The sequence below is a fragment of the Rana temporaria genome, chromosome 6, assembly GCF_905171775.1.
Source record: "Rana temporaria chromosome 6, aRanTem1.1, whole genome shotgun sequence".
NCBI classification, from domain to species: domain Eukaryota; kingdom Metazoa; phylum Chordata; class Amphibia; order Anura; family Ranidae; genus Rana; species Rana temporaria.
The window spans coordinates 1,956,460-1,983,875 of record NC_053494.1 but is presented as its reverse complement, the minus strand read 5'-3'; the positions used below and the strand labels follow the sequence as shown (position 1 = coordinate 1,983,875).

The following is a 27,416-nucleotide window of genomic DNA, read 5'->3' as shown; positions in this document are numbered from 1 at the left end:
AGCCTGCCCGACTATACACGAGTGTACTGCGCTCTGTATATGTCGGCGCAGTATTCAAACTCGGCGCGGGAAACGAGCAGGGAGGATGCGAGGACGCCGCAGAAGGATGCTGGACCCGACGAAGAGGACACCCGAAGCCACAGACGGATGCCGGACCCGACGAGCCCGCCGATGGACGCTGCGCAAGACACCAAAACTGTAAGTACAAAAAATCTTTTTTCCACATGAATTTCGGGCAACTTTAGGGGTACGCGCTATACGCGGGAGCGCGCTATACCCCAATAAATACGGTAGTTTTTTCTAGGACAAGAAAAATGGCCGTGTATACATGGCATTATTGTTTCACTTTAAGCATTATTAAAATCTGCTGTTTTTAAAACTTTTTTTGCATTGATACATGTCCCCTGGGGCAGGACCCGGGTCCCCAAACACTCCCCTGGGGCAGGATCCAGGTCCCTAAACACCCCTGGGGCAGGATCTGGGTCCCCAAACACTCCCCTGGGGCAGGACCCGGGTCCCCAAACACTCCCCTGGGGCAGGACCCGGGTCCCCAAACACTCCCCTGGGGCAGGACCCGGGTCCCCAAACACTCCCCTGGGGCAGGACCCGGGTCCCCAAAAACTCCCCTAGGGCAGGACCTGGATCCCTAAACACTTTTTATGACAATAACTTGCATATTAACCTTTAAAATTATCACTTTAGATTTTTCATGTTCGTGTCCCATAGACTTTATTGGGGTTCACGCGTTCAAACAAATTTTTTACCTGTTCGCATGTTCTGCTGCGAACCGAACCGGGGGGTGTACAGCTCATCCTTACACACAAGTGAGGTAACTCCTCTCCTAGAGAGTTGTCACCAGAACAGGTGTCCCCATGGGAAGTTTTCCCCTCTATTCCTGATCTGCTGACAACTCAAAATTTAGTATTTTCTCATCTTTTAACCCCAGTGACAATGACCACTGGGAATGACCCCAGTGGGGGGAGGGGGGGGGACACAGATTGCAAGTAAAACATGACAGAGGATATAACCCTTCTACACACCATTCAAAACTTTAAGATGATCACTATCACATTGATTTCTATAAAAAAAAATATAATAATGAATACTCAGACCTTCAAGGTAAAGATCCAACTTCATACATTTTAAGTCTCTGTGTTCCTCCGGTTTCTGGTCCAGAATCTTCTCAGAATGATCCTTCTCAGCTTGTTGCTGGCCTGGAAGATGACGGCAGCCTCACCCGATGGGGATAATATTCTTAAACTCCAACTGATTATAAGTATTAACAGTGAGGATTTTCGAAGAAACATAGCCACTTGAGACACGCAGAAGAATGTGAAGATGAGAAGTAAGAAGAAGATTGTCCTCAGTGCCGTGACATGAGCCTGAAGATTTGGACGTGTTGATCCCGAGTCGTTATTCTTCACCCTCCAGACATGTCTGAGCAGAAAGGAGAAAGTGAGGACCAGACACAGAAGACTAAGGAAGAATGGAAGAATGACACATAGGGTGTTTGCAGGCACATAATAGGAATTACTGAGCCAGAGTCTTGTAATAGAGTCTTCTGTACTATTCTCAGAAGATGGGATACTTCCTCCATACACAGCCAAGAAGCCCGGGACAGTCACAATGAACACCCCAAGTGCTGTCAGGAATAGAAGGTGACTCAGGAAATTGGACACAATTCTCTGTATCCAGATGAAGAACCCATAGCTGAGATTGGTGATGCTGGTACAGTAATGAGCCGAGAGCCAGAAGGTCAACCAGAAGCTGTAATATGTCAGGAAGTAAATTGATGTGTTCATAAATCCATATACTGGTCTTATATAAAAGATTTCTGGAGAAAAGACAAAGAACATTCCCTGAAGACTCAGGACACACTGGAGGAGAATATTCACAATTCCCTTCCCCAGAAAGATCACATCGGAGGGACTCAACTTCCCTTTCTTTCTGATGATGTCCAGATTACCCATCACAATACAAGTGTTAGAAGGGATTGCCAAGGCCAGTCCCAAGATCGCATAGACTACAGTAAATATTCCCGTAGACATCATGTTGAGGTTTGGTGTGATCTCCGGACAGAGATGACGGGACACGTCCAGTGATAGCAACAGAATGATAGAATTAGAGTTGGAATTATGGAAAAAGCCTTCAGAGATCCGTCTCATGATTGACTTTGCATAGCCGGGATGGATTTCATTGCAATGCTGACATCTAAAGTACGGAGCATCCCGTGTAATACAATCTGAGTCTTCACTATTATAGACTTAACCAACTCAGTACTGGCTGTTGTTTGCACCTTATTGACCATTACGTACACTCAGCACTATACTGTGTGTATATATATATATATTTTTTTGTAAATATCCTAAACTATCCCCGCTTACATGGTCAGGGAATACTAAGAAAAATAAAACGTTACTGAGAGGCGTCCCGCACACTGGCTTGTCACCCACAGAATGACCGGAGGATGATGGTTCTTACATACAAGGCGGCGGGGTCTCCTGGGTGATGTCATTTTATATACACAGTATCTCACAAAAGTAAGTACACCCCTCACATTTTTGTAAATATTTTATTCTACAGGTGAAACTCGAAAAATTAGAATGTCGTGAAAAAGTTAATTTATTTCACTAATGCAACTCAAAAGGTGAAACTAATATATGAGAGAGACTCGTTACATGCAAAGCAAGATAGTTCAAGACGTGATTTGTCATCATTGTTTATGGCTTACAGCTCATAAAAACCCCAAATCCACAATCTCCGAAAATTTGAATATTGTGAAAAGGTGGAATATTCTAGACTCAAAGTGTCCCACTCTAATTAGCTAATTAAGCCATAACACCTGCAAAGGATTCCTGAGCCTTTAACTGGTCTCTCAGGCCGGTTCAGTAGGAATCACAATCATGGGAAAGACTGCTGACCTGAAAGAAGTTGGATGTTCCCAAAGTGCTGTATAAAAGCACATTAATAGAAAGTGATGTGGAAGGGAAAAGTGTGAAAGAAAAGGGTGCACAAGCAGCAGGGATGACCGCAGCCTAGAGAGGATTGTCAGGAAAAGGCCATTCAAAAGTGTTGGAGACTTTGGCTGTACTGAGTGGACTGAGGCTGGAGTGCATCAAGAGCACCATACACAGACGGATCCTGGACATGGCCTTCAAATGACATATTCCTCTTGTCAAGCCACTCCTGACCAACAAACATCGTCAGAAGCTCCTTACCTGGGCTAAAGAAAAACACACCTGGTCTGGTGCTCAGTGGTCCAAAGTCCTTATTTCTGATGATCTCATTTGGAAACCAAGGACCCAGAGTCTGGAGGAAGAATGGACTGGCATATGCTTGAAGTCCAGTGTGAAGTGTCCACAGTCTGTGTTGATTTGGGGAGCCGTGTCATCTGCTGGTGTAGACGCAAGTTTTCCTATTCGGACCCGTTCGTATTTCGTAAGACTCAAGTTTTCCTATTCGGACCTGTTCGCATTTCGTAATACGCAAGTTTTCCTATTCGGACCCGTTTGTATTTTCGTAACAGTTTTATTTTCGTTGAAACTGAATGATTCGAAATTCTGTCTAATTTATTTTCGTTGATTCGAAATTCGTAATTTTGTTAGATAATAATTTTCGTTTAATGGATTCGTAATTTTGTACTTTCGTAAATACATCGCAACACGCGGCTAATCCATAGTAAGATAGACTTTCTCTTAAGCCCCGTACACATGGTGGACTTTTTGCCAACAAACATCAAAATGAGCGTTTTCCAAAAAATCCGACCGCGTGTGCGCTCCACCGGACAAACTTTTTCGGTTTCAAAAGTCCGGCCAACTCCCTTCAGACAAAAATCCACGGAAAAGATTGTTTGAAGTCGGATCGTGTGTACGAGGCTTTACACTGTCCAATGTGACTCAGCACAAAAGAGATAAGCTGATTGGCTAAGATATTAAGTAATCACTCACTAACTACACTGCCCAGTGCCCATTCCAAAGAACGATACAAGTACACAAATTTACCAACAGACAAAGAGACGCATTTACAAAACACACAAATGAAAATACAAACAGACAAAGGGCCATATTCTCGAAAAATATCCGCCTGCTGCGCTTAGGGCACTTACACTCCGCTGTCCCAACTTACTAGAGCAGGTGCTGTATTCCCCAAACACTTGCTCCATAAGTTGGGACAGCGGAGTGTAAGTGTCCCGGCGTAGCCTGGCGGATCTCCAAGGGGGCGTCTTCTATTCAAATGAAGCGCGCCCCCGATGCGAAAGAACTGGGCATGCGCCGGGCTGCAAAAAGCCCAGTGCGCATGCTCCAGTTCTCGGCGGAAAACGTCAATGACGCCGACGTGTGCGTCATTGACGTAAAGTCGTATTCAAGAACGACTTACGTAAACGACGTACTCGACGAAAAAACACGACGGGGACCCGACGCCATCCGTAACATGGCCTACGCGAGACTTGCGGAAATTTAATCCTCCATATAGCAGGACTAAATTTCCGCTTACGCAAACGACGTTAGCGACTGTTACGCGACGCGAACTCGTTCGGGAATCGGCGTAGAAGGATCATTTGCATATGCAAATGACTCCTTCACGTAAATGCCATCTAGCGGCGGCCGGCGTCATTGCATTTAAGATCCGCCAGTGTAAGTGACTTACAGATGGCGGATCTTAAGTGTATCTATGCAAAAATGATTCTGAGAATCAGGAGCATAGATACACGGGCCAAAAAAGGGAGATACGATGGAGTATCCTGAGTTACTCCATCGTAACTTCACTGAGAATATGGCCCAAAGGATTTAAAATACGGAATGCAAATCGTTTGTTATAGATGTAATTTTTGTTCTTTTGCTTTTTCGGTGTTTCGTATTTTAGTAAGATTGTCCAATCCTACGTTCGTATTTTCGCTTGTTCGTTATTTTGCTTATTCGTAATTCCGTAATTTTCGTATTTTGGTTCTTTCAGCTTTTTCGGATGTTCGAATTGATCCGAATGTACGAAAACTAACAAATTTGTACGAAAATCCATTTTTTTTACGAACGGGAACGCACATGTCTAGAAGCCTCTGCTCTTGTGCACATCTCTAAATGGAGACGGGGCTCAGGTAAGTATGAGGGGGGCGCTGCACGGGGAGCTGCACACAGAACGTTTTTTATCTCAAAGCATAGAATGCAGTAAGGTAAAAAAGCTTCATCTGTTTTTTTTTGTGTGTGGGTCTGGTGTTCCGGCGGATTTCAACACCTCTGCTCCCGGTGAGATCGACACAGTGACTCTTGCATACCAGGGTCACCCGGGTTCAATATTCAATGGGATCTAAGTTTGTAGAGCAGACCAACTATTTTTAAAAAAACTTTTTTACCTTTATACTTTCCTATAACACTATAACAGACCATCTTTTACTATTATTTATAGATATTCCAACATCCGTTCCCAATGAGTCGGATTACCGACGAAACGCATTGAGCTTCCCCATTTCCATCATTGGCCCAGATTCAGGTACATTTGCGCTCTATTTGCGGAGGCGCAGGGCAACGATTTTGCCCTGCGCCCCCGCAAATATTTTGCGCTGCCCTCGATTCACGGAGCAGTAGCTCCGTAAATTGTAAATTGCGAGGGCGCACCGGCAAAATTGCCCGGCGTAAGCGCGCAATGTAAATGATCCCGCCGGGGGCGGGAATCATTTAAATAAGGCACGCTCCCGCGCCGAGCGTAGAGCGCATGCTCCGTCGGGAAACGTTCCCGACGTGCATTGCGGGAAATGACGTCGCAAGGACGTCATTTGCTTCAAAGCGAACGCGAATGGCGTCCAGCGCCATTCACGAATCACTTACGCAAACGACGTAGATTTCAAATTTCGCGACGCGGGAACGACGGGTATCCTTAGCATTGGCTGCGCCTGCTATTAGCAGGAGCAGCCTTACGCTAAGCACGCCGTACGGAAACGACGTAACTTGCGTACGCAGGGCCCGCGCAACAATTGTGAATCGGTGTTAGTATGCAATTTGCATACTATACGCTGATCACAATGGGAGCACCCCCTAGTGGTCAACGCAAGAATGCAGCCTAGATATGCGTGGCATAAGAGCCTTATGCCACGCAGATTTTAGGCTGCAGTCGGCGTTACGATGTTCCTGAATCAGGAGCATTCGCAACGCCGGAGCAAGTAAGCAATTGCGCTGCGTAACCTATGGTTACACAGGCGCAATTGCCTCTTGAATCTGGGCCATTGTTTTTATGGATAATTATTTGTACATCACAAGGTTTATTCCGTCATACTCATGTACTATGTATATTGGCTTCCCTGTTATGGCAATCGTGTTTTACATTATGGTTATATGTATGTAATGCATTACTCTTATTATTTTAGGGTGTTTGTATTGCTTTGAGCATTTCCTTTTCATGTACAATGTTGCACATCTTTACTCCCATATTGTGTTTCAGCCTGCCTCACTCAAAGTCCCATCCCTTTTTTTTTTGGATTCAGATAAGGGATGGAGGTGCACTATACCCCCTTGTGCACCTCATTTAACGTCCCAGTATATGTAGATATTTACATTCCCCCCTTTTGTCATCTGTGGCCATTCATAAGAAGTTGGACGAGTAGCGTTTTAACCTTAAACTGCATAGAGGGTTCTGTCATGGCGGCAAGGATGTGGCACTCCTTTCCAAGGGTGGTGGAATCAGCGGGGAGTGTCATTATTGGCCAGATCCACAAAGAAATTACGCCGGCGCATCGATTGATACGCCGCGTAATTTCTAAGATCCCCCGGCGTATCTTTGTTTTGTATCTACAAAACAAGATACGACTGAATGAGGGCTCGATCCGACTGGCGTACGTCTTAGTACGCCGTCGGATCTTAGGGTGCATATTTACGCTGGCTGCTAGGTGGCGCTTCCGTCGATTTTCCGCGACGAGTATGCAAATTAGGTCGATACGGCGATCCACAAACGTACGTCCGGCCGGCGCGTTTTTTTACGTCGTTTCCGTAAGGCTTTTTTTCGGCGTAACGTTACCCCTGCTATATGAGGCGTATCCTATGTTAAGTATGGACGTCGGGCCAGTGTCAAATTTTCCATTGTTTGCGTAAAACTTTCGCAAATAGGGCTTTACATAGAATGACGTTCACGTCGAAAGCATTGGCTTGTTGCGGGTTAATTTGGAGCATGCGCACTGGGATACCCCCACGGACGGCGCATGCGCCGTTCGGGAAAAAAAATAATTTACGTCGGGTCAAGACGTATTACCATAAAACACGCCCACAACTTAGCCATTTGAATTGCGCGCCCTTACGCCGACACAGTTACACTACGCCGCCGTAACTTACGGCGCAAATTCTTTCAGGATACGAAAAATACGCTGAAAGTTACGGCGGCGTAGTGTATCTGAGATACGCTACGCCGGAAGGAAAAATGCGCGCAGGTACGTAGATCTGGCCCATTGTTTTTAACCCTTAGATGGACATTGTGGTGAATGTAATATACAGAGATATGGGACATGGTAATGATATACACACACACCCACACAGAATAAACTAGATAGACTTGTGTCTTTATTCAACCTTAACAACTATGTAACTTTATATAATAGAGAAAAACAAATGAAACCACATAAAATGTTTGCATAATATCGGTTTAAAAAAAGGTGCAGGAGTCAGGAGTATTAAATATAAAACATAGCATGTAGAGCGCAGGGGTCAGGAGCATTAAATATAAAACATAGCATGTAGAGCGCAGGGGTCAAGAGTATTAAATATAAAACATAGCATGTAGAGCGCAGGGGTCAAGAGTATTAAATATAAAACATAGCATGTAGAGCGCAGGGGTCAAGAGTATTAAATATAAAACATAGCATGTAGAGCGCAGGGGTCAGGAGTATTAAATATAAAACATAGCATGTAGAGCGCAGGGGTCAAGAGTATTAAATATAAAACATAGCATGTAGAGCGCAGGGGTCAGGACTATTAAATATAAAACATAGCATGTAGAGCGCAGGAGTCAGGACTATTAAATATAAAACATAGCATGTAGAGCGCAGGGGTCAAGAGTATTAAATATAAAACATAGCATGTAGAGCGCAGGGGTCAAGAGTATTAAATATAAAACATAGCATGTAGAGCGCAGGGGTCAAGAGTATTAAATATAAAACATAGCGTCGATTTAACTGACAATTGCACGGTCGTGCGACGTGGCTCCCAAACAAAATTGGCGTCCTTTTTTCCCCACAAATAGAGCTTTCTTTTGGTTTGATCACCTCTGCGGTTTATATTTTTTGCGCTATAAACAAAAATAGAGCGACAATTTTGGAAAAAATTCTAATTTTTTTACTTTTTGCTAAAATAAATATCCATAAAAAATTAATAAAAAATACATTTTTTCCCTCAGTTTAGGGCGATACGTATTCTTCTACCTATTTTTGGTAAAAAAATCGCAATAAGCGTTTAACGATTGGTTTGCGCAAAATTTATAGTGTTTACAATATAGGGGATAGTTTTATTGCATTTTTATTAATATATATTTTTTTTTACTACTAATGGCGGCGATCAGCGATTTTTTTTTCGTGACTGCGACATTATGGCGGACACGTCGGACACTTTTGACACATTTTTGGGACCATTGTCATTTTCACAGCAAAAAGTGCTATAATAATGCACCAATTGCAGTTTAGGAGTTAACCACTAGGGGGCGCTGAAGGGGTTAAGTGTGACCTCATATGTGTTTCTAACTGTAGGGGGGGCAGGGCTGGAAGTGTGACGTCATAGATCGTCTTTCCCTATATCAGGGAACAGATGATCAATGACAGCGCCACAGTGAAGAACAGGGAAGGTTTGTGTACACTCACCTCTCCCTGTTCTTCAGGTCCGGTGACCGATCACGGGACACCGGCGGCGTTCGGGTCCCGCGGACGCGGTCACAGAGCTTCGGACCGGGTCGCGTGCGCGCGCCAGCGACCCCGCGGCTGGGCTTAAAGAGACACGTACAGGTATGTGATTGTGCCCAGCCGTGCCATTCTGCCGAAGGGGTCCTTAAGTGGTTAAGCATTTAAAAAATAATCACTGCTCCTGGCTGAATAGATTTTTTATTTATTTTTTGCATTTTTATAGTGCTCACCCGACATGTTATTTTTGACACCCCCCTTTTATACTAGCCCAGAAAATGGGCATTGATTTGACAGTTTGGGCTCCCATTGATTTCAATTGGGTTCTGCTTTGGTATCCAAACTTCTTTGAAGGTTCCCGTACCCAGGGCAGTTCAGCTCATCTCTCTATACCTGTAAAGCAGGAGCAGGATCCAATTCAACCCTATGGGGATTATATTTACAGGTCTGAGCCGAACTAAACTAAGTCTGGGAGGAACATGGAGTAGGGGTAGGAACCTTTCTCAGTTCTTTTAAATTTATGTTCATTTTAAGAGATTTCTCGTCACACTTTGGTCCTGTACACACAAGGGAGGTCTTCTTTAGAAGGTGTCCGCCATTGGGAAATGTCCACTCTATTCTTGCTCTGCTGACAACTCCAAATGTAGGCTTCTCTCATCTTTCAACCCCAGTGACAATGGTTTGGATTCAGGTAGATTTGCCCCTTAGTTACGGAGGCGCAGGGCAGCGTTTTTTGCCCTGCGCCCCCGCAAATTTCCTGTGCTACCCGCGATTCACGGAGCAGTAGCTCCGTAAATTGCGTGTGCGCTGTGTAAACTTGCCCTGCGTAAGGGCGCCTAATGTAAATGATCCCGTAGGGGGCGGGAATCATTTAAATTAGGCGCGCTCCCGCGCCGAGTGTAGAGCGCATGCTCCGTCGGGAAACTTTTCCGACGTGCATTGCGGCAAATGACGTCGCAAGGACGTCATTTGCTTCAAAGTGAACGTGAATGGCGTCCAGCGCCATTCACGAATCACTTACGCAAATTACGTAAAAATCGAATGTCGCGGCACAGGAACGACGGGTATACTTTAGCATTGGCTGCCCCTGCTATTAGAAGGGGCAGCCTTACGCTAAACACGCCGTACGGAAACTATGTAAATTGCGTACGCAGGGCTCGCGCAATATTGTGAATCGGTGTTAGTATGCAATTTGCATACTATACACAGATCACAATGGGAGCGCCCCCTAGCGGCCATCGCAAGAATGCAGCCTAAGATATGCGTGGCATAAGAGCCTTATGCCACGCAGATTTTAGGCTGCAGTCGGCGTTACGATGTTCCTGAATCAGGAGCATTCGTAACGCCGGGGCAAGTAAGCAATTGCGCTGTGTAACCTATGGTTACACAGGCGCAATTGCTTCTTGAATCCGGGCCATTGATCGCCGGAGCAAACAGGGAGTCGGAATGTCCTCAGAAAGGAACACAGACAGCAATTAAAATATGACAGAGGGTATAACCCTTCCACACCCCATCCAACACTTTAACATCCAAATGAAACTTGCAGTGCCGCTCTAAGCTGAGACAGAGATCCTCCATGGGTTGCAGTGAAGGGAGCAGGCGTCAGTGCACCCTTCGGAGATGTAAGAGCATCATCAAAGAGAGGAAAGTGGGCCACTTACCAACCCAGTGCATTAGTATGTAAATGAATGTGGCCTTAATCAATGCTGCTCCAGCCACGCCCCCCTGACATGTTTCGCCCTGCTCACTGGGGCTTGGTCATCTGTGACCAAGCCCCGGTGTCAGGGACATGGCCGTCACGGAACTGGCAATGTTGCCCAGAACCTTCATGGGTGCCCACAGAGGGTTTTAAGATGTGCATAAGTGTGAGCCGCACGCAAGTGGCGTGGCAGATGCTGGCACCAGTGGCCCTATTTAAGCCAGCCTGTGACTACAGGACATTTCTGGATTATCTTCTCAGATTCCTTGTGTACCTTGACCTTGCTCCTGATCAGTGTTTACCTGTTGTGACCCGGCTTGCCTTGACCTCGATTCCTGATCTCCCAGTTTGACCCTTGGCCTGCTTCTGGACTCTGCTGCTGCTTTCTGATCACCCGGCTTGACCTTTGGCTTGTACCTGAACCCTGCTTGTGTATGACATTGGCTTGCCCCTGTTTTATACTCTGGACTGACTTATCTGTGCATGACCCCTGGCCTGGCACCTGTTTTCTCTATTTACCTGAACACAGCAACTTCAGTTCTGCCAGCTTTAGTCATCCATCAGTGGCCAAGCTCATCTGACTGTAAACAAGCACCTGGCCAACCGTTCTTCTTTGGGCACTGCACTCTCTGTTCACAACTCCAGAGGCGCGCTGCACTTAGCCGCAAGGGGAGCCCTCTTGGCATCTCTATCTCCATAAACGCACCTGACACCCGGTGAGCGAGTCAAAACATGTCAGGGGGCATGGCTGGAGCCATTCACATACAAATGCACTGGGTTGGTGAATGGTGCCTTTTCTTCTCTTCAGCACTTTAAGATGTTCACTAATCACTATAACACTTATTTCTACAAAAAAAAGATTATAGTGAATAATTTGACCTTCAATGGTAAGGATCTTCTACATTTTAAGTCTCTGTGTTCCTCCGGCTTCTGGTAAATAATTTTTGCAGAATGATCCTTCTAAGCTTGTTGCTGGCCTGGAAGATGATGGCGGCCTCAGCCGATGGAGATAATGTTCGTAAATTCCAAATGATTTCAGCTAATAACAATGAGGAGCTTCGAAGAAACATAGCCAATTGGGACACGAAGAAGAATGTGGAAATGAGAAGTAAGAAGAAGATTGTCCTCAGTGCCGTGACATGAGCCTGAAGATTTGGACGTGTTGATCCCGAGTCGTTATTCTTCACCCTCAAGACGTGTCTGAGCAGAAAGGAGAAAGTGAGGACCAGACACAGAAGACTAAGGCAGAATGGAAGAATGCAGCCTAGGGCGTTTGCAGGCACAAAATGGGAATTACTGGACCAGAGTCTGGTAATAGAGTCTTCTGTACTGTTCTCAGAAGAGGGGACACTTTCTTCATACACAACCCAGAAGCCGGGGACAGTCACAATGAACACCCCAAGTGCTGTCAGGAATAGAAGGTGACTCAGGAAATTGGACACAATTCTCTTTATCCAGATGAAGAACCCATAGCTGAGATTGGTGATGCTGGTACAGTAATGAGCCGAGAGCCAGAAGGTCAACCAGAAGTTGTAATATGTTAGGAAGAACACTAATGTGTTCATAAATACAAATACTTGTCTAGTGAAGAAGATTTCTGGACACAAGACATAGAGCATTGCCTGTAGACTCAGCACACACTGGAGTGGAATATTCACAATTCCCTTCCCCAGAAAGATCACATCGGAGGGACTCAACTTCCCTTTCTTTCTGATGATGTCCAGATTACCCATCACAATACAAGTGTTAGAAGGGATTGCTAAGACCAGTCCCAAGACTGAAGAGACTAAAAAAGAGAAGTCCGGAGACATTATGTTGAAGTTTGGTGTGATCTCCGGACAGAGATGACGGGACACGTCCAGTGATAGAAGACAGAATGATAGAATTAGAGTTTGAATTATGGAAAAAGTTTTCAGAGATCCGTCTCATGAGTGACTTTGCATAACCGGGATGGATTTCATTGCAATGCCGACATCTAAAGTATGGAGCATCCCGTGTAATACAATCTCTGACTCATTTCCATTATATTCTTAGCTGCCTCAGTACTGACTGCTGTTTGTCCTTACGTGACTATTACGTACACTCACTGACTAATATGACTATAAAATTGACATATCAATGAGGGGCAAACATGGCTTTTAATTGGTGGGATTGTTTAAAAAATAATTACATTTTCGAACTATTTTTTTTTTCAAGCAATTTTAAAAAAATCTATTTTTCCAGTTGACTATTTAAAACAAAAAGGAGCCTAACAATATATATATATAAATATACAGTATAAGATTCTGTGTGGTTTTAGTAATTTTAGGGACTGGGACATTAAGACCCCTTTCACACTGGGTCGTTTTGCATGCGCTATTGCGCTTAAAATAGCGCCTGCAAAGTGACCTGAAACAGCCACTGCTGTCTCTCCAGTGTCAAAACCCCCGGTCCACTAGCAGGATGGTAAAAAAAGTCCTGCTAGCCGCATCTTTGGAGCGGTGAAGGAGCGGTGTATATACCGCTCCTCCATCTCTCCTGCCCATTGAAATCAGTGGGACACCGCGGCTATACCGCTGGCAAAGTGCCTCTGCAATGGCACTTTGCGGTGGTGTTTAACCCTTTCTCGGTCGATAGCAGGGGGTAAACCCGCCCTGCTAGTGGCCGAATAGTGCAGCGAAATTAGCGGTAAAATTAGCAGCTCTTTACAGCCGACGCACCTCCCGCCCTAGTGTGAAGGGGGCCTAAGTAATGCTACAGAGGGAACCTTGGGGACCTGGCAACCTGTAACCTTGCGTATCATGTGAAACCCTCTGTTCCAGAATCCTCTGAGTCTCGGACAGTCCCACCAGGTATGGATCATGGACCCTGAAAGGGAGCAGCCTCTAAAGCATTGCGACGAGGCTGAAGGGAAAATTTTGGATAATCTGGTTGGAACTAAGTACCATCTAGTCAGCACTTTTAGATTAGCCTCATTAGGGCAGTGTTGTGCGTACCTTTGTAAGAACGGAGAAAGTTTCTGCTCCAGGGGCAGCACAGTGGTCTAGTGAGTAGCACTTTCGCCTAGCAGCAAAAGGGTCGCTGGTTCGAATCCCGACCACGACACCATCTGCCTGGAGTTTGCATGTTCTCCATGTGCATGCGTGGGTTTCCTCCGGGTACTCTGGTTTCCTCCCACACTTCAAAGACATGCTGGTAGGTAAATTGGATCTTGTCCAAATTGGCCCAGTATATATATGTATCTGTGTGTATGACTGTGTGTCCCAAGCGTGTCACAATCCTACGGGGTAAAATGACCGCACCAGCCAAGCAGACACTGGCTGGAAAAAGCGCCCAGAGGCGATTCAGTTCACATGAGTAGCGCTATACAATTCATTCATTCATTCATACACCCCTCTATGTCCCAACTATTCTGTAGTTCCCCTTCCCAGGCCATCATGTACCATAATTTAGCGCAGTCTGAAGCAAGTGACAGGTATATTATGGACATGCCCCCCCTCTGCTCTGTGACTTGGCCACACCATTGCTCATATGCAGTCAATTTTGGAGGTTCTGGTTTATTTCTCCATTGAGAGTGTAAGAAGTGAGATATTTGCATAAATCAAAACCTCTCAGAGTCAGGCGTTTCCGATTTGCTTTTACAGTAACTGAGTGAGAGCGGGCCTAGTGGGGTAAGGTAGTGTCCAATGCGGTATAACCCCTTGTCCAGCCACCATCTGAAGGCCTTAATGTTCATTCCCGGAGTAAATTTGGGTTTATGAAAGATGTGGGCTAAAGTATGTATGTCTGAGGTTATAGCGGGGAGGCTTTTCAGGCTTTCCCAAAGGAAATTGGAGTGGGACAGTGTCGGAGACAATATAGGAGGACGATCTTTGGGAGGACATCAGAGTAGGAAGTCCAACGTGTGTGAGGGGACTGCTTGCCGTTCTATATGCACCCAATCAGGGTCTTGTATATACGGTCGACAGTTGTGACAGTTGTGCCGCTTGGTAATACCACAGTATGTTGGGTACTCCTAATCCTTGTGTTATAGGTCTAAATAAAATATTTCTGCAGTGCCCAGAGGAGCCCCAGATGAATTTCATGATTTTGCTTTGGGAAATCCGCAGATGATCTTTATTTATGGGTATCAGGAGGGCCCTGAAGAGAAAAAGTAATTTGGCAAGCAGCATCATTTTACCTGCATTCACCATGCCCAGCTAGGATAATTCATGGAGTGCCCATTTCTTAAGATCCAATTCGAGTCATTTGTAGAGAGGGGGGAAGTTTACCATGTAGTGTCTATGGGCTAGATTCAGCAAGAAGATACGGCGGCGTATCTCCAGATACGCCGCCGTAATTTCAAATCTGCGCCGTCGTATCTTTACGCCGATTCTCCAAGGCAGATACGTAGAAAAAATAGGCTTCCTCCGCCGACGTAACTTGAATACGGCGGCGTATAATTGTGTGCATTTTTACGCTGGCTGCTAGGGGCGCTACCGTTGTTTTCGGCGTAGAATATGCAAATGACCTAGATACGCCGATTCACAAACGTACGCAATTTTTTTACGTAGTTTACGTTAGGCTTTTTCGGCGTAAGGTTACTCCTGCTATTAGGAGGCGCAGCCAATGTTAAGTATGGACGTCGTTCCCGCTTCGAAATTTGAATTTTTTACGTTGTTTGCGTAAGTCGTTCGCGAATAGGGCTGGACGTAATTTACGCTCACGTCGAAAGCAATGACGATTTGCGGCGGAATTTCGAGCAAGCGCCGTTCGTAAAAAAACTTTTACGAACGGCAACATTAATTTAAATAAAACACGCCCCCCTCACTCATCATCATTTGAATTAGGCGCGCTTACGCCGGCCCCATTTACGCTACGCTGCCGTAAGTTAGGAGGCAAGTGCTTTGTGAATACAGCACTTGCCTCTCTAACTTACGGCGGCGCAGCGTAAATACGATATGCTGCGCTGCCGTAATATTGCGCGCAGCTACCTGAATCTAGCCCTATCAGTCTTTGAAGTAAGATCTATTCTCAGGTATCTAATGGACAAACCCTTTTTTCTAATTTTAGTGAGTGGCCACGTGTCTTATTAAATTCCCTTTCACAGAAAAGTTTCCTCCCTATTGTGGGGTCACCAGTCCGGTATTTGTGAAATCATCTCCCCTCCCATCGTCTCTTCTCCAGAGAGAATAAGTTCAGTGCTCACAATCTTTCCTCATAACTAATATCCTCCAGACCCTTTATTAGCTTTGTTATCCTTCCTTGTACTCGCTCCATTTCCAGTACATCCTTCCTGAGGACTGGTGCCCAGAACTGGACGGCATACTCCAGGTGCGGCTGGATTAAAGTCTTGTAGAGCGGGAGAATTATCGTTTTATCTCTTTAATGCCAATATTATGTTTGCTTTGTTAGAAGCAGCTTGGCATCGCTGAGCCTGTCATCTACTAGGACCCCCAGGTCCTTTTCCATCCTAGATTCCCCCAGAGGTTCTCCCCCCAGTGTATAGATTGCATTCATATTTTTGCCACCCAAATGCATTATTTTACATTTTTCTACATTAAATCTCATTTGCCATGTAGTTGCCCCCCCCATTAATTTGTTCAGATCTTCTTGTAAGGTTTCCACATCCTGCGGAGAAGTTATTGCCCTGCTTAAATTTGTATCATCCGCAAATACAGAGATTTCCCTGTTTATCCCACCTCCAGGTCATTTATGAATAAATTAAACAGGATTGGTCCCAGCACAGAACCCTGGGGGACCCCACTACCCACCCCTGACCACCCCGAGCACTGCCCATTTATCACCACCCTCTGAACTCGCCCTTGTAGCCAGTTTTCAATCCATGTACTCACCCTATGGTCCATGTACTCACCGCTATGGTCCATGTCCTCACCCTATGGTCCATGTCCTCACCCTATGGTCCATGTACTCCCCCTATGGTCCATATCCTCACTCTATGGTCCATGTACTCACCCTATGGTCCATGCCGACAGACCTTACTTTGTACAGTAAACGTTTATGGGGAACTGTGTCAAATGCTTTTGCAAAATCCAGATACACGTCTACGGACCTTCCTTTATCTAGATACACCACGTCTACGGGCCTTCCTTTATCTAGATGGCAGCTCACCTCCTCATAGAAGGTTAATAGATTGGTTTGACGAGAACGATTCTTCATGAATCCATGCTGATTACTGCTAATGATACCGTTCTCATTACTAAAATCTTGTATATAGTCCCTTATCATCCCCTCCAAGAGCTTACATACTATTGATGTTAGGCTAACCGGTCTGTAATTCCCAGGGATGAATTTTGGGCCCTTTTTTAAAGATTGGTTCTACATTGGCTTTTCTCCAATCAGCTGCTACTATTCCAGTCAGTCGACTGTTCGTAAAAATTAGGCACAATGGTCTGTCAATTACTTGACTGAGTTCCTTAAGGACCCTCGGGTGCAAGCCATCAAATCCCAGTGACTTATTATTGTTACGTTTTTCAAGTCTATTTCTAATTCTGTCCTCTGTTAACCATGGAGGTGCTTCCTTTGATGTGTCATGAGGATAAACAGTTTTGGTTACTGAAGCCCCCCGATTCCCTCGTAAAGACTGAGGAGACAAATACATTTAATACCTTCGCCATCTCCCCATCTCCCCATCCTAGTAACCAGATGTCCTTCCTCATTCTTTATGGGACCAATATGATCTTACCTCCCTTTCGTTAAGTGCCGTTCGTATTCTATCTTAGCCACCCTGATTGCACCTTTACATTTCTTGTTGCATTCTTTGTAAAGTTTGAATGTTGATGATGATCCCTCCGTCTTGTATTTTTTAAGCACTTCTCCTTTGCTTTTATATGGATTTTTACGCTGGCATTAAGCCATCCAGGACTTTTCTTTAGCTCTTTTAAATGTATTTCCCATTGGGATGCATTGGTTAATGCCCTTATTTAATATGCTCTTAAAGCAAACCCATCTGGGTGGGGAGAGAAGCGAAGCTCCGGGTGGCGCAGCGCTGGACAGTGGAACAGGTAAGTGTATGTTTATTAAAAGCCAGCAGCTACACTTTTTGTAGCTGCTGACTTTTAATAAACATAAAAAAGGCTGGAACTCCCCTTTATTCACGGCGCCTGGCGGACCGGAAAAATTGAAAAGATGAAAACACTTCCATCTCCTGGGAGGCCTCCCGCCATCTGCTCGCATTGCACTTTGACAGTTCTTATATTGGCAAGGGGCAGGGCCACCCGGTTACGTCACTCGGAGGCACTGCCCCTTATGACGTCACATGACATCGGTGGGGGGGCCTTATAGGAGGCAAAAAGCGTTTTCATTATTTATTTATTTTCAGGTACATTGGATGTCATGAATAATGGCGCATTTACATTGAGGGACACTTTTTTTTTAATAAAGTATTTTTCAAAAAGTATTTCCCATTTTTTTTTTGTTTTACTTTCTTTGGTGGATGGGTATGGGTACGATGTACTTTATACCTATTCACATGGGGGGAGGCAGGATTACTGCAGGAAACCCGTTAATAGATTTAAAAAATATATACCTGTATATTTCTATATAGTCCTTAATCAACCCTAATTCAAACATTTTACTTGTGTTTTAACTTTTTTGCTATGCTCTGCTATATGAGGTTACATTTAAAAAACACAAAATCATACGAAAAATTAAGGGCCAGATTCTCGTAGCTCGGCGTAAAACTATGCGGCCGTAACGTATCTCGTTAATGTTACGAGGCCGCAAGTTTTACGGGTAAGTGCTTGATTCACAAAGCACTTGCCTGTAAAGTTGTGGTGGCGTAGCGTAAATTCTCTAACCCTAATTCAAATGATCCAGGTAGGGGGCGTGGATCATTTAAATTAGGCGCGTTCCCGGGCCGATCGTACTGCACATGCGCCGTCCCTAAAATTTCCCGACGTGCATTGCACTAAATGACGTCACAAGGACGTCATTGGTTTTGACGTTAACGTAAATGGCGTCCAGCGCCATTCACGGACGACTTACGCAAACGACGTACATTTTTAAATTTCGACGAGGGAACGACGACCATACTTAACATTGGTTGCCCCTCATATAGCAGGGGCAACTTTACGCGTCGCAAAAGCTACGGAAACGTCGTAAATTCACTGCGTCGACCGCACGTACGTTCGGGAATCTCGCGTAAATAGCTAATTTGCATAGACGACGGGGAAAACAACGTCGGCGACACCTAGCGGCCGGAAAAAAATCTAATATCTGACAGCGTAAGAACCTTACACTTGTCAGATCTAATGGATATCTATGCGTAACTGATTCTAAGAATCAGTCACATAGATACGCCGGGAGAGATTAGAACTTACGACAGGGCGAATGGCGTTGCGCCGTCGTAAGCTCTTTAAGAATCTGGCACTTAATGTATAGATAATGTCACCATGCTTCACTCCAGAAACATAATTTCAGTGTAGAGATAAGAGGGACAAGGCAGAGAACACAATCTGTACCGCGTGTCACCAATAACACCTCAACACTGAATTTGGTCAGGAAACTGGAAATTTGGGTTTTTGTTTTGGCCTTCAGATGCCAGAAATCAGTAGCCATGGTGCTTTGTGCTCATAACAGTCGCCAGTCCTGAACTGGTTAAGTTCAATCGGCATTATAGAAATTATTCAAAAAGTGTTTACACAGCTTGTTCCGTCCTTTAGATGTTGGCACAAAATTAAAATCTATCACATACTGAAGAGTATATGCAAAGTCACTCATGAGACAGATCTCTGAAGACTATTTCCATAATTCCAACCTCAAATGTATCATTCTGTCTGCTATCACTGGACGTGTCCCGTCATCTCTGTCCGGAGATCACACCAAACCTCAACATGATGTCTCCACATTCCTTATCCGTTTTAGTCTCCTCAGTCTTGGGACTGGTCTTGGCAATCCCTTCTAACACTTGTATTGTGATGGGTAATCTGGACATCATCAGAAAGAAAGGGAAGTTGAGTCCCTCCGATGTGATCTTTCTGGGGAAGGGAATTGTGAATATTCTCCTCCAGTGTGTGCTGAGCCTACAGGGAATGTTACTTGTCTTTTCTCCTGCAATCTTATGCATTATACAAGTTTATGTGTTTGTCTTTGCAGTAGTTTACTTCCTAACCTATTACAGCTTCTGGTTGACCTTCTGGCTCTCGGCTCATTACTGTACCAGCATCACCAATCTCAGCTATGGGTTCTTCATCTGGATAAAGAGAATTGTGTCCAATTTCCTGAGTCACCTTCTATTCCTGACGGCACTTGGGGTGTTCATTATGACTGTCCCGGGCTTCTGGATTGTGTATGCAGAAATTCCTCTCCAGTCTTCTGAGAACAGTACAGAAGACTGTGTTACTGGGTTCCATGTCAGCCTTTCCTATTTTGTGTCTACAAACATCCTAGGCGTCATTCTTCCATTCTGCCTTAGTCTTCTGTGCCTGGTCCTCACTTTCTCCTTTCTGCTCAGACACGTCTGCAGGGTGAAGAATAACGACTCGGGATCAACACGTCCAAATCTTCAGGCTCATGTCACGGCACTGAGGACAATCTTCTTCTTACTTCTCATGTTCACATTCTTCATCATGCATTATGTGCTTCTGTTTCTTCCAAATTTCACACTGGTTATAATCGGTTGGACTTTTCGATTATTATCTCCATCACTGGAGGCCGCCATCATCTTCCAGGCCAGCAACAAGCTGAGAAGGATCATTCTGAGAAGATTCTGGACCAGAAGCCGGAGGAACACAGAGACTTAAAATGTAGAGGAACCTAACCTTCAATGTCTAAATAATTACTATAACATTTTTGCTTTAGAAATCAGTGATAGGGATCAAGTTTTTTTAGGCAAAGCATTTAGTTTTGAATGGGGTGTGAAAGGATTATATCCTGTGTCAAGTTCTAATTGCTGTCCCGGGGATCATTGCCACTGGGGCTGAAAGTGAAGAGAAAATCCTAAATATGGAGGTTTCAGCAGAGCAGGAATAGAGGGGGGATCTTCCAATGGGGACACCTGTTCTGAGGACAACTCTCTAAGAGAGGACACACCTCACTTTGGAGACATTTCCTCTAATGTCATGTTGTGTGTATAGGAGAGAAAGTGACGATAAAGCTCTTAAACGGACACAAATTAACCACTTCAGCCCTGGCCATTTGTCTGGCCAAAGACCAGGCCACTCCTTGAGATTCGGCGCTGCGTCGCTTTAACAGAAAATTGCGCAGTTGTGCGACGTGGTTCCCACAAATAGAGCTTTCTTTTGGTGGTATTTGATCGGTTTAAATTTTTTGCACTATAAACAAAAATAGAGCGACGATTTTGAAAACAAAGCAATATTTTTTACTTTTTACTATAATAAATATCCCCCAAAAATATATATAAAAAATAATTTTTCCTCAGTTTAGGCCGATACGTATTCTTCTACATATTTTTGGTAATAGAAATCGCAGTAAGCGTTTATCGATTGGTTTTTCGCAAAAGTTATAGTGTTTACAAAATAGGGGATCGTTTTATGGCATTTTTATTTTAATTATTTTACTAGTAATAGCGGCGATCTGCGATTTTTATCATGACTGCGACATTATGGCGGGCACATCGGACAGTTTTGATGCTATTTTGCGACCATTGTCTTTTTTACAGCGATTAGTGCTATAAAAATGCACTGATAACGGTTAAAGAATTTCTTGGGATTTTTTTTAACATATAAGGTCCTTTCACACTAGCGGACCATTCGTCCGTTCATTACAAGTCCGTTAACGGACTTGTAATGAATTTCTATGGGATCGCGTCCGTTAGCGGATGGAGCATCCGCTAGCGTCCGCGTCCGTCGGGATCCGATTTTGCGAACGGAAGAAACCCTATTTTTCTTCCGTTCGGCGGAACGGATCGGATGCAGACGGACAGACGGTCCGTCTGAACCCGATCCCCCATAGGGGAGAGACAGGGCGGTCTCTGCACTGTGTGCGGGGATCGCCCTATCCGCCGACAGGTCAGCGGGGATCCCCGCTGAGCTTTGGCGGACACACGGAGCAGACACAGAAATGGTCCGCTCCGTGTGAAAGGACCCTTAGTTGTAACTCTCTGTATTGCTAGGTGTATTACCCCATATGTATATGTAAGCTAGGTCACCATATAATCTGTAGGAATTCTTTTTTTAATAATGAATTAAGAGGGGACTGAAGGAATATGAACCATTGTGACTCCATTTTAGAATAAGTGTCCATCTCAGGCCTCGTACACATGACCGAACATGTCTGCTGAAACTGGTCTGCAGACCAGTTTCCGCGGACATGTTCGGTCGTGTGTAGGGCCGGCCTAGCGGACAGGTTTCCAGCGGACCAATGTTTCTTAGCATGCTAAGAAACATGTCCGCTGGAACCGTGTCCGTTGGACATGTCCGATGGTCAGTACGACTCATCGGACATGTCCGCTCGGCCAAAATCCTGCGCATGCGTCGAAGTGATTTGACGCATGCGTGGAAGCATTGAACTTCCGCGTCAGAGAACGTCGGTGTCGTCTACGTCACCGCGTTCTCTGTCCGTGGGGATTTCGGTTTGATGGTGTGTACAACCATCAGACCGAAATCTCCGAGCGGACGTGTCCGATGAAAATGGTCCACGGACCGTTTTCATCGGACATGTCCCCTCGTCTGTACAAGGCCTCAGGGATGATTTCTCAAGACATATTTCTTCTACATACTGTTTCCGTCTCACACAGATCTCTAAACGTTTTGTTTGGGAACAAGCCTTGTTCCTTGGTTTCTGTATTAGTGACCTTTAAGTTATCTTATTGCTTTGTAGTTTATAGACAAGATTCTGTCTTTGTGACGCATTTCAGTGTATTGTTATGAGAAACATATGACCTCGTTCATGTACTCTGACATATTATCGCTTGCACCTACTGTGTGACCAGTTTTTATGCTTTGTAATGCTTATGAAATCTATATAAGCCATGAATAAATATATGATATCAGATCACTCTCTGAATTTGTCTCTACGTGAATCTTTTGGTCAGAGGGGGGTCTCCGGCGCCGTAGGCTGAGATCGAACGAACAACTCGGTCATATCGTGGTCGTACTGAGCCCCTTCCTTTCATTTAGTAAGAGGCTTTGTGAGATGATCAAATTCTCAGATTTTTGTAACAATTCTTTGGAAAATGAGAAAAGTCAATATTTAATTTTTTCACAAAGTTGCCATTTTACCAAGTATTTCTCACAAACAGCATGGGCATACATAGAATTACACTCCAAAACATATGCTGGGAGGGACCCAAAATCCAAGGAGCGCTTTCAAGCCTTCATGGGGCAAAACTGATACATCCGTCCAAGACGGGAGACACATCCACACAATGACCACATTTTGGAAAGGAAACGCTCAAAGGTATTTTCTGAAAGGCAAAGTGAGTCTTTCATTGTTTGCCACACATTTTTGAAAAATACATAAAGAAAGAGAAAATAGATTTTTTCACAAAGTTGTCAAATAATAAGATATTTAAAATGTTAAAGGGTTTGTAAAGGTATTTTTTCCCCTAAATATCTTCCTTTACCTTAGTGCAGTCCTCCTTCACTTACCTCATCCTTCCATTTTGCTTTTAAATGTCCTTATTTCTTCTGAGAAATCCTCACTTCCTGTTCTTCTGTCTGTAACTCCACACAGTAAAGCGAGGCTTTCTCCCTGGTGTGGAGTGTCGTGCTCGCCCCCTCCCTTACTACTGAAGAGTCAGGACGCCCACTAACACACAGCTCCTTTCTCTATCTATCGACGTAGAGAGCGTCCTGACTCTCCTGTAGTCCAAGGGAGTGGGCGAGCAGGAGAGTCAGGATGCTCTCTACGTTGCAGATAGAGAAAGGAGCTGTGTGTTAGTTGGCGTCCTGACCCTCCTGTAGTTCAAGGGAGGGGGCGAGCATGACACTCCACACCAGGGAGAAAGCCTCGCATTACGGTGTGGAGTTACAGACAGAAGAACAGGAAGTGAGGATTTCTCAGAAGAAATAAGGACATTTAAAAGCAAAATGGAAGGATGAGGTAAGTGAAGGAGGACTGCACTAAGGTAAAGGAAGCTATTTAGGGGAAGAAAAATGACCTTTACAACCCCTTTAAGAGGTTAAAGTATTTGGCTATTAATACAATTCAATGAACCCTTTACTAACCACTCCCCCCTCCCCTCCCATATTTTGACTGATTATAATTGGGATATAAAGTTCAGATATAAAGTGAAATCTGTCAGAAGAGATTCAGAGAAGATGTGTCATGGAATGCAAATCTCTCCAGGATCCGGTTGCCGGGTTTGATAACATCTCATCGGGTTTCATAGAAATGATTTGCTTCCTCTGGTCCTTCATTGGTTTGTCCCGGAAAGCTCAGGAACATATTCAAAAGAAATAAACCGCGTTCTATAAAAAAATATGCTCAGCCCTGTTTTGCTTATGACATCTGCCTTCTGTGTCTGGGATGACAAGAATCAGGAAGGTTTGTTAACCACTTAAAGACCGGCATGTTAAACCCCTTCCTGCACCGGCCATTTTCCAGCTTTCCGCATCATCATGCTTTTATTGATAATTACTCAGCCACGCAACAATGCACCCAAATCATTGTTATATCATTTTTTTTAAAACAGATAGAGCTTTTTTTGTTGATGTTTAATCACAATCACCACTGGATTTTTCCTATATAAAGAAAAACATAAAAACTGTAAAATTTGGAAAAAAAATCCTTCTTCAAACACTTAGGCCCCATACACACGAGAGGATTTATCCGCGAATACGGTCCAGCGGACCGTTTCCACGGATAAATCCTCTCGAGGATTTCCGCGGATTTCTATGCAATGGAGTGTACTCACCATCGCATTGAAATCCGCGCCGAAATCCTCTGGCGATGACGTGTCGCGCCGTCGCCGCGATTATGACGCGGCGACGTGCGCGACGCTGTCATATAAGGAATTCCACGCATGCGTCGAATCATTACGACGCATGCGGGGGATCCCTTTGGACGGATGGATCCGGTGAGTCTGTACAGACCAGCGGATCCATCCGTTGGGATGGATTCCAGCGGATAGATTTGTTTGGCATGTCAGCAAATATTCGATCTGCTGGAATCCATCCCAGGGGAGAAATATCCGCGGAAACAGATCCGCTGGCGTGTACACACCATAGGATCTATCCGCTGAAACCCATTTGCTGGGATTTATCTGCGGATGGATTCTATCGTGTGTATGGGGCCTTAAAGCGGGAGTTCACCCCCAAATCAACTTTCTGACATTAGTTCCAGCATACTGCTAACATCTGCAGTATGCTGTTTTTTTTTTTTTTCCGCTACTTATCGTTTTACGATCCCTTGTTATCCGGCTCCGAGCGGGGATCGCTTCCGGGTATAGGCGTTCCTAAGCGAAGAGGAGTTGATTGACGGTCGGCTGAAGCGCATCACGCCTTCCAAAAATACCCGAAGTGACACTCGGGTGTTTACGGCGCCTGCGCAGTCAGCTCTACACGGCAGGCGCGGGCGCCGTTTAGCGCCGTAAACACTCGAGTGTCACTTCGGGTATTTTCGGGAAGCCGTGACGCGCTTTAGCAGCCCGTCAATCAACTCCTCTTCTCTTAGGAACGCCTACTCCCCGCAGGATTCCCCGCTCGGAGCCGGACAACAAGGGCTCATAAAACGATAAGTAGCGGAAAAAAAAACCCAGCATACTGCAGATGTTAGCAGTATGCTGGAACTAATGTCAGAAAGTTGATTTGGGGGTGAACTCCCGCTTTAAAGAGGAAGTAAACCCTCTCCTAAAAAAAAAAAATTAAAAAGAAAAACACCCTGCAAGACAAAGGCATAATGAGCTACTACGCCCAGAGGCGATTCAGTTCGCATGTGCCGCGCTATATAAGTTTTTCATTCATTCATTCATTCATGCATTCCATAGTAGCTCATTATAGATTACTTACCTGACATTGAAGCCCCCCGCAGCGGTCCTCTGTCACCTCCTCCGTCGCCGCCATGATACCCGGATAGACTTCCGGGTATCACTGCTCCGGTGCTGTGACTGGCCGGAGCAGCAATGACGTCACCCCAGTGCATGCACGCGGGTCCCGCCACTTACGGCATGATCACTGTTAGAAGCGGCAGGCTCAGTGTGCCGTAGACATCGGTGCCGCTATTTATACAAATATTTCTTAAACCTTTTAGGTTTGGGAGATATTTGTTGCGCCTACAGGTAAGCCTTAATCTAGGCTTACCTGTAGGTTAAAGTGGTTGTAATGGGTTTACACCCACTTTAACCACTTCATTACTGGGCACTTAAACCCCCCTTCGTGCCCAGACCAATTTTCAGCTTTCAGCGCTGATGCATTTTTGAATGACAATTGTGCGGTCATACAACACTGTACCCAAATTATATTTTTATCATTTTTTTTCCCACAAATAGAGCTTTATTTTGGTGGTATTTGATCATATCTGCAATTTAAATTGTTTGTGATATAAACAAAAAAAGACAGAAAATTGAAAAAAAAACACAATATTTTTTAATTTTTGTTATAATAATATCCCAATTTTTTTTATTTATTTTTTTCCTCGGTTTAGGCCAATACGTATTCTTCTACATATTTTTGTTAAAAAAAAATCGCAATAAGCGTATATTGATTGCTTTGAGCAAAAGTTATAGCGCCTACAAAATAGGGGATAGATTTATGATTTATTTTTTATTTTTTACTAGTAATGGCGGCGATCTGCGTTTTTTTTTGTCAGGTCTGCGATATTGCAGCGGACATATCGGACACTTTTGACACAATTTTGGGACCATTCACATTTATACAGCGATCAGTGCTATAAAAATGCACTAATTACTGTATAAATGTGACTGGCAGTGAAGGGGTTAACACTAGGGGGTGAGGAAGGGGTTAAATGTGTATCCTAGGTCTGTTCTAACTGTGTGTGGGGGGAGGGGGGTGACTGGGGGAGGTGACCGATGCTGTGTCCCTATGTACAAGGACACAGATCAGTCTCCTCTGTCCCTGACAGGACGTGGAGCTCTGTGTTTACACCCCATCGTTAGACGCCCCTGTTGTCACCGCCAATCGTGGGCACCTGGCGGACATCATCCGCAAATGTTCGCGAACGGGCGATCCGGGCGAACCGCCATAGACTTCAATGGGCAGGCGAATTTTAAAACCCACAGGGACTCTTTCTGGCCACAATAGTGATGGAAAAGTTGTTTCAAGGGGACTAACACCTGAACTGTGGCATGCCGGAGGGGGATCCATCGCAAAACTCCCATGGAAAATGACGTAGTTGTCGCAGAGTCCGTTTGTAATCTATAAAGGGCATAAATCACCTAACATTCCTAAATTGTTTGGAATAACGTGCTTTAAAACATCAGGCATGATGTTGTATCGATCAGGTAGTGTAAGGGTTAGGGTTACAGATAGGGTTAGGTTTACAGATAGGGTTAGGGTTAGGGTAACAGATAGGGTTAGGGTTACAGATAGGGTAGGGGTTACAGATAGGGTTAGGGTTACAGATAGGGTAGGGGTTACAGATAGGGTTAGGGTTACAGACAGGGTTAGGGTTACAGATAGGGTTAGGGTTAGGGTTACAGTCTGTAACCCTAACCCCAACCCTGTCTGTAACCCTAACCCTAACCCTATCTGTAACCCTAACCCTATCTGTAACCCTAACCCTGTCTGTAACAGGGTTAGGGTTCACAGTGACAGACCAAACTCTGACAGACCAAACTCCCCGTTTAACGCACAGCAAACAACCGCAAACAGTCTATTTGCACAACCGCAAACTCCCCATTTACACAAGGTTGGATACCAAGCTAGCCATGTCCCGTTCCTTGTCCTCACTGACGTCATTGAATGTCTATTCCTCCACCCAGCCACGTACAACACCAAGGGTCCCTGAAAGGTG

The 27,416-nt window shown here is 44.8% G+C and overlaps 3 protein-coding genes across 3 annotated transcripts; 1 reads left to right on the top strand and 2 right to left on the bottom strand.

Moving 5' to 3' along the window:
- Positions 1 to 1,142: 1,142 nt before the first annotated feature.
- Positions 1,143 to 2,165, bottom strand: LOC120942778 (taste receptor type 2 member 9-like). The gene has a single exon (XM_040355705.1). It carries the CDS (start codon positions 2,163 to 2,165, stop codon positions 1,143 to 1,145), a length of 1,023 nt encoding a protein of 340 aa, XP_040211639.1.
- Positions 2,166 to 11,467: 9,302 nt separating this feature from the next.
- On the bottom strand, positions 11,468 to 12,373 carry LOC120942777 (taste receptor type 2 member 40-like). The gene has a single exon (XM_040355704.1). The coding sequence runs from the start codon at positions 12,371 to 12,373 to the stop codon at positions 11,468 to 11,470; it is 906 nt and encodes a 301-aa protein (XP_040211638.1).
- A 6,982-nt stretch (positions 12,374 to 19,355) lies between these two features.
- Positions 19,356 to 20,284, top strand: LOC120942776 (taste receptor type 2 member 40-like). The gene has a single exon (XM_040355703.1). It carries the CDS (start codon positions 19,376 to 19,378, stop codon positions 20,282 to 20,284), a length of 909 nt encoding a protein of 302 aa, XP_040211637.1. The 5' UTR covers positions 19,356 to 19,375.
- The last annotated feature ends 7,132 nt before the right edge of the window (positions 20,285 to 27,416 follow it).

Coding starts and splice junctions, on each gene's coding strand:
- LOC120942778 (XM_040355705.1), bottom strand. CDS start 2,165: ATGAGACGGATCTCTGAAGGCTTTTTCCATAATTCCAACTCTAATTCT.
- LOC120942777 (XM_040355704.1), bottom strand. CDS start 12,373: ATGTCTCCGGACTTCTCTTTTTTAGTCTCTTCAGTCTTGGGACTGGTC.
- LOC120942776 (XM_040355703.1), top strand. CDS start 19,376: ATGATGTCTCCACATTCCTTATCCGTTTTAGTCTCCTCAGTCTTGGGA.